Source organism: Echinops telfairi, unplaced genomic scaffold (genome assembly GCF_000313985.2).
Source record: "Echinops telfairi isolate 266 unplaced genomic scaffold, ASM31398v2 ScPeMD7_7457;HRSCAF=8495, whole genome shotgun sequence".
NCBI classification, from domain to species: domain Eukaryota; kingdom Metazoa; phylum Chordata; class Mammalia; order Afrosoricida; family Tenrecidae; genus Echinops; species Echinops telfairi.
This window is the reverse complement of record NW_022111357.1, coordinates 20736886-20744839: the sequence shown is the minus strand read 5'-3', so window position 1 is coordinate 20744839 and position 7954 is coordinate 20736886. Positions and strand designations below refer to the sequence as shown.

The window sequence follows — 7954 nt, the reverse complement described above, 5'->3', positions numbered from 1 at the left end:
TGGCTAAAAGCCCACCTCTTTAGAATGTAGTAGAAGGCCACTGACATGCTGCCTCCTCCAGAGAGTTATTCTAAAGGTCTGGCTAAATGAATTCAGGAATAACCATTTTAGCAGAAGTATTAAGGACTTCTGGGGTGCGTCAGCCCCCCTGCTGGTGAGAGAGGAGAGTAAGGGCTAGTCTGGAGCCAACTGGATGGAATTTCCAAGTCAAAGAAGAGACATACAGAGGGTTTGGGGGAATAGTAATACATTGTTACAGAAGTCTGTTAAAGGACAAAGTTCTCAAAGGCAATTCTAACTTTAATAGAATCTGGTTTGTCTTCTCTTGCATTTGGAGAAAGCAGTTATTTTAGGAAGTAAGCCTAAAGAAAAGAGTTTTACAACCTTCGGATTGTTCATCTTCATCTAATTTCTAAAGCAGCAGCTTTCACTTTAAAAGCGTTTGGGGGTTCAGGGTGGCACTGGGGTCAAGCCCGGGCGTGGTGGCCTCAGTCCAGGTTTGTTTCCAAGTCCCTTCCCACATGTGGAGCCCTGGCTGTGGCTCCTTAGCTAGCATTGCCCTCTACTGCTCACAGGGACAAGTGCACCAGCCACAGCCGCTCCCAAGGGACCAAATCTCAGCCCCACACTCAACCCAAACTCGCTGTCAAGTCCATTCTGAATCCTGGCGGCCCTAGAGCACAGGGGAGAACATGCTCCCTGTAAGTTTCCGAGACTTACTGTAACTCTATGGGAGTAGAAAGCCCTATCTTTCTCCTGAGGAGTGTATCGGTGGTTTAGAACTGCTGACCTTGAGGTTAGCAGCCCAACACAGAACCACCATGCCACCAATTCAGACTAAAGGAATCTCTAAGGGTATGCTATAGGCATGTATATATGTAAATATATTAATTTATAATGAAAGGGATAGAGGCCAATGTACATATATTTATTTACGTATTGAGAAAGTGGTTCTGGGTCTCTACTCAAGGCCTCCCTAAACGCAAGAACACTTTATTCTAATAACCTGGAACTCTGGTATTCACCTTCCCTGCATGATTGCTAAAAGCAAAATGGGTACATAAGTCAATGTGGTGAAGAGAGTGGATGGTGCCCGGCTATCAAAAGTTATAGTGTCTGTGGTCTTAAAAGCTTGAAGCTAAATAAGCAGCCATCTAGCAGGGAAGCGAATAAGCCCATATGGAAAGAGCACACCAGCCTGTGTGATCATGAGGTGTTGACGGGATCAGGTATCAGGTATCAGAAGATCCAAAACAAACAACTCTATCTATGTGAATTAGGGGGCTTGGAGTGGAGACTCAAAGCCCATCGGTGGACAACTGAGTATCCCCCCAACAGAAGGGTTATAAGGAAGGGATGATTCAACCAGGGTGCAGTATAGCAGTGACGAAACACACATCATTCCTCTAGTTCCTGAATGCTTCCTCCCCGCCACTACTATGACCCAGTTCTACCTTACAAATCTGGCTAGACTGAAGAACACACATCGGTACAGATAAGAGCTCTCAACACATGGAATCCAGGACAGATAAACCCCTTAGGAATAGTAGTGGGAGTAGCGATATGAGGGTGGGGGGATAGTTGGGGAAGGGGAAGGGGGAACCCATCACAAGGTTGGGTCTATAGCACACCCCCCAAAGGAGACAAATAACAGACATGTGGGTGAAGGGAGGCAATGGACAGTGTAAGATATAAAATATTAATAACAGTGTAGAATTAATCAAGGATTCACAAGGGTGGAAGGGTGGAGGAGGGAGGGGACAAAAGAGGAGCTTATGCCAAGGGCTCAAGTAGAAAATGTTTGGAAATGGTGGTGGCAGCATATGTGCAAATATGCTTGATACAATTGAGGTATAGAATGTTATAAGAGTTGTAAGAGCCCCCAATAAAGTGATTTTAAAAAATAATCTCTAAGGCCATATCATTACCTCTTTATAAAAAAATCTCCTGGCTTGACAATTAAATCCTTTTTTTTCTGAACTTGGAACTCTTGCAACGTGCGGTCTCGAAGGAACGGAGGACTGTGTTGGGTATGCAGAGGTAAACCCTAAACGACAAGCAGACACGGTACAGATTAGCACACAACAGTGCATTGGCGCATGTAGAAAGCAGCGCTAGTTTGTTGTGTTTTAAACTAGAAATTTAATGAACGTGACTGATGTCTAATAAATAGGAGACTGGGTTTTTTTTTAAGTATTCTTCATTCCCTGCCCGGCTCCCCGGTCCTCCTCCTCTAGCTTCCACACGGATACGCGATGTGGTCACATGCCGAGAACGGACTATCCCAGGGCAGAGGAAGGCTGCCCCACGGCAGATATTCTCGCCAGGAGGGAAGAGCGCCCACCCAGGACCCATTCTAGGCCTGAAGGGAGGCCAGCTGGCCGAGCAGAGGGCCAGGGGCCACGGCCAGGGTCTTCACCCCTCCGTGGGCCGGGCAGACAGCAGGAGTGCCACAAAGACGGCAGCGCTGCTGGGGAAGCCCCAGGTGGGGTCTGCTCTCCCTTGTCCAGGCAGGGTCAGCACCAAATGTCCGTTTACAGTTCAGTGCTGAACAGATACAGGGCTAAGAAGCAGAAAAAGGTCAGTTGATTTTTTCACATGTCTGGCTGGTGATGCATAAATGCATCCATCATGGTAAACCAGTGCTAAATAGAAAAAAAATGGTTATGAAGAAGATAATGCCTAGGGAAGATTGAGGCAATACTATACACACAATTCCCTCGTTACATTTTATTTCTGAGCATCACGGGCCACAACAATTACCTCGGGGGCCGCATGCAGCCAGCGGGCCACCAGTTTGACACCCCTAGTGTAAACCCACCTCCTGCCCCACCCTCCGCATCGCTGCCCTTGTGGGCGGCTGGCCCGCAGCCACAGGCAGCACCTGTCTACATAGCTGGCTGATTACAGAGTAGGCTGGGAGTGTGAGAGAGTCTGGCTCCATCTTTTGATGCTGGACTGCAGGCTGCTTTGAAGCCCCACCCCTCCCTTTTTACCTTCTTGCCCCACATCTGAGCAAACTGATGGAAAACCCCATCTGCTCCCTTCTTTGATGCCAATTGTGAGATGGAGCCACGGAGGCCTCTCCCCGCCACAATAAAACCCACCCCAGCGTCCTTTTCTGCCCCTGTCCTGTACTCCCCAGAAAGCCCTTGCATGCATTCCTGGGGTGTGGGTTGGCATCATCGGACTCAAGCCAACTTTTAGGTGGGAGTCCATCCAGACTGTGGATAACAACAACTTGGGCACGAGGGTCCTAATTCTGAAAGGGGAAATGTGTACATAAATTGGGGAAAGAATAGCGAGGTAAAAAGAAGATATGTGTTGGGGGCTTGAGGGAAGGGTATTTCATGGAAACTATCTTTAAAGCACATTTCTTAATGTCTGAAATTTTAAAAATAAATAAAACTGCTTTCAGAGAGCGAAGCCTAATGCCAGCAAGGGACCCTTCGGGCTAAGGGGCTGCTTTCCTGAACCAGTTTTACAGGCGAGGGACTTGAGGCTCAGAGGGATTGAAGTGCTCATCCAAATCACACAGCTAGCAACAGCTGAGGTCTGGACACAGGTCGTCTAATGAGTCCAAGTTCCTAAGCTCTAAGTTGTGCTTCGTCCCGTGGGCCTGGCTCATAGTAGACGGCCAATGAATGGATGGATGGAGTCAGGAAGGAGGGCAGTCTAGCCTGATTTGCCTGAGTTGAAGATGAAGCAAGTAAACGAAGCGACATATATACATTTAGTTAGAAAATATTTGGAAATGGCATTATATATTTTTCTTTTCCTTTTGCTTTAACTTTTTATTGTGAAATGGGTGAGGCTTTAGAGGGTGGCTATCAGTTTTACACTCAACAATTCATGCACATTTTGTTTCAACGCATCTGTTGCAACCCCTACCATGCACCGTCACTTGTCCTACGAGACTCTCCTCTGTTTCCTGTTTTCATTCTTTCTTTCGTAACCCTCTGAGCTTTGTCTTCGGGTAGATGCTGCCCCATTGGTCTTCAGTGGCTGATAATTCTAGCAGGGGGTGAGTTCCGTTCCAGATCTGAAGGGTGACTAAGGCGTCCCAACAAGTCTCTATCTGACTCGTAAGCTCGAGCTCTGTTATGATGTTGAGATCTGTTCCGCATTTTCCTCCCAGTCGATCCAGAACCTTCTAATGTGATCTTTTCAGGGCAGTTCCGTGGGGACTGAGGCTTGCCTGGTGCATTAGTCCACTAAGCTAATGGGTTCCATGTGTCATTAGATGTTCATCGCTCTTCATCCTCCAGACACGGAGAGACCAATAGTCATACCTGGCAAGCTTTTGAGACCCCCCACCAAGGAGGGACATAGAGCACTGTCACCGAGCTACGTGATGTCAGTGCACCTTGCTGTGCCCCAGAGCCTCTGGTGCTTAACCCGCAGGTCCGATGACTCATTCCCTCAATGTGCTTGGTTATGTCTACGAAGTTTTCATAACTTTGCCTTCTGTATGTTTCACTACATTCAGGATATACTTCCAGAAAATACCCTCTGTAAAACTTAGGGTGACTGTGGGTATATAGCCACTCTTCCTCCCATACCTGCTCAGTCCGTGTGTGGATCCAAGCATCTATTTGTTGATCAATTCTTGAAAAAGTTTGTATATAATGGTATTTGCTTCTGTTGCCTTTAACTCTTATAAACCTCCCAGTGTCTTCTCATGTCTTCAATATTTGGGGGTGGGGCGGCACACAACCTTCCTCGTGTTATATATTGTCTTCCCCGTCACAAGTTAACACTTGTCGACCCTCTCCCTCCTAGGTCCCCACACTTGGCTGATCATTGGAATTACCTGAGGATCTGTTAAAAATTCAGAGCCCAGGACTCTTTCTCCTAGAGCTTCTCATTCGTTGGATAGGAAACAGAGCCTAGGGACCTGTAATTGCACAAGATCCCCAGGTGATTTCAATGATCAACTAAGTTTGGGAATCCATTGACTTCCCCTCTCACTGCTATTAACCATTAAGGAATGCTTCTTTTAATGTGAAAACCTTTCATTGACTTTTTATATTAATGAATTTCACTAAGCACAATGTCCTCCAGGTTCATCCATATTATAAAGCATTTCACCGATTCATTGTTATTCTTAAACATTGTGTAGCAATCCATTAGTGTATGTACCAAAGTTGATTTACCCATCCTCCCATTGATGGGCATTTAGGTCATCTCTGTCTTTCTGCTTTGTGCATATTGCCATAATAAACAAGGATGTGCACCTACCTATCTGTTCTTGGCCTGGCTCTTATTTGTGAAGGACATATACCAAATAGAGGGGCTGCTGGATCATATGGAACTTGGACTTCCTATTCCTAACTTTCTGAGCAAGTGCCATACTGCTTTTCACAATGGCTGCACCATTTCACAGCCCCCCAACAAGATATGAGGGTCCCGGTCTCTCCAGACCCTTGCCAGTATTGGGTGTTTTCTGTTGTTGTTTTTTAACTTCGTTAGTAATATTGGGTGAACCAATCACAATGATCTACGTGTAACCCCTCCCAGGTGAATGTACAACAGAAAAGTGGGTGAAGGGAGACATCGGACAGTGTAAGACATGAAAAATAATAATGATTTCTAAATTACCAATGGTTCATGAGGGAGGGAGAGCTGGGGAAGGGGGGGGAATGAAGAGCTGATACCAAGGACTCAAGTAGAAAGAAAATGTTTTGAAAATGCTGAGGGCAACATGGGTACAAATGTGCTTGACACAATGGATGGATGGATGGATTGTGGTAAGTGCTGTATGAGCCCCCAATAAAATTATTTTTAAAAATACTGGGGTGAAATGATGTCTCAAAAAAAATGATGTCTCACTGTTGTTAGAATTTGCATCGCTCTAATGGCTATTGATCAGAAGCATTTCTTCATGTGTTTGTTGCCACATGAATGTCTTCTTGGTGAAGTTTCTCTTCATGCCCTCTGCCCATGTTTTAATTGGATTGTTTGTCTTTTGTTGAGGTGTTGAAGTTTTCTATAAACTTTAGGGATTAATCCCTTGTCTGATATGTCATTGCCAATTTCTTTTCCAGTCTATGGGTTCTATTTGTACTTTTGATTCTAGTTTTACTCTTTCAATCTTTTGATGTATTTCATTTCTAATTGTAGGAGGGTTCAAGTCACCCACTTTGTCTTCTGCTGACGGTGTTGTTTCAGTTGCAGTTCAGGTAGGTCATAGTACATTTATGCCGTGCATTGGGGACCCCAAGTTTGTGCCTATTTTTTGTGGATGATTTCTATAGTTACAGGTTTTACATTTAGGCCTTTGATCCATCTTGATTTTGTTTTTGTATATGGTATGAGATAAAGTTCAAGTTTTATTCTTGTTTTGCCATTGTTAAGAGACTATCTCTTCTTCATGGAATGTGTTTCAGCCTTTTGTCAAAGGTTAGCTGTCTGTAAGTGAATGGATTTACTTCTGGGGTTTCAATTGTGTTCTATCAGTCACTGTACCAGTACCAAGCTGTGTAGTAGGTCTTGAGATTGGTAAGGTAGAGGCCTCTTACTTTGTTCTTCTTCGTAATAGTTCTTTGCTTGTCTGGAGTCTCTTTTCTTTCCATAGAAAGTCCATGATTACTTTTCCATCTCTTTAAAGAATGTTGCTTGAGTCTGGATCATGATTGCATTATAGCTGACGATTATATTGACAGTGTCACCGTGTAACTCTTCCTATCCATGATCGTGGTATATTCTTCCACTTATGCAGATCTCTTTGGGTGTTCTGTGGCTTTCTTTGGAGAGATCTTCTGTTTCCCTGGTTACATCCATCCCCGAGTACTTCATCTGCTGGGTCATCATTGTAAATGGTATTGTTTCCCTGATTTCCTTTTTGGAACTCTCTTAATTAGCATAAAGGAATTTGACTGATTTTTGTGTGTTGATCTTATATTTTGATTAATATTTCAATTAGTTATCATATTTTTCTTGCCAAGTTTTTGGGATTTTCTATGAATAGGATCATATTATCTGAAAATCAAGTTTTACTTCTTTGCCAACTTAGATGTCTTTACTTCTCCTTTCCTCCCTTATATCTCTAAGACCTCCAACATACTGGAATATGCTGGGCTAGGAGTGGTGATAAGGGCATCTTTGCCTGGTTCCCTTTCACAAGGAGACTGCTTTCAGCATCTCTCCATTGAGAGTAATGTCATCCACTGGTTTTGCACATATGTCGACAAATTTCCCTTCTATTCCTAATTTGTTGAATGTTTTATCAGGAATGAGTGTTGGATTTTGTCCAATGCCTTTTCTGTAGCAGTCTATATCATCATGTGGTTATTTTCTTTTGTGTTATTTATATGTATATTTATCTTTTCACCATCTCTCTCACCTCTCCCTGTCCTCCAGTTTAGGTAGGTGTCTGGTTATGTATCTTTACTTCAGGGGTGGCATTTGGCAAAGCAGAAAGCCAAATACATGCAGAGCTTGCTAGCTTTTATTCCCAAACGCTTGAGTCACTAGAACTCCAAGAATTTTTAAAGAGACAGAGAGGAAAAGAGGGTTAACAAAGAGGGTAAAAGGAAGGGCATCCCCCTGAGGGAAGAAAGTGTTCCTCTGGGACTGAAGAGATCATACAAATTGACTGGCTTTGTATCAGAACACGTAAAGTGGCATGTACTAGAATAATCCTTCTGGTAAGAACAAGCAGGAAAACATTATTTATTTTAATAACTCTGGGGAATTAGATTTCGACTTTCCACCAAGCTGGGGTGGCAGGGACTAGATTCACCAATCCCTGGGTGGGGCGGGGGGAAACTAAACAGTTGAATGGTGAATATGAAATAATGGTTTTCAAGATATTAGACATCTGTCAAGAAAAGAGCAGGATCCCTGAAAAATAGGAAACAAATTAATTTAACAGCAAGATTGCTTCCAGTTTACTGCCTAGGATAAACACTAGCCAAAGGGATTGCATATGGATCCTGGCATCTCCTTGAGT

At 44.0% G+C, this 7954-nt stretch overlaps 1 protein-coding gene across 1 annotated transcript in view; it reads right to left on the bottom strand.

Moving 5' to 3' along the window:
• The window catches only part of STPG1 (sperm tail PG-rich repeat containing 1), a 67680-nt gene that overhangs the window by 38153 nt on the left and 21573 nt on the right, over positions 1-7954 (bottom strand). The window contains exon 3 of the mRNA XM_030887993.2: positions 1929-2047. Within this exon, the coding sequence (XP_030743853.1) occupies positions 1929-2047 (119 nt within the window). The remainder of the gene's footprint in view (positions 1-1928; positions 2048-7954) is intronic.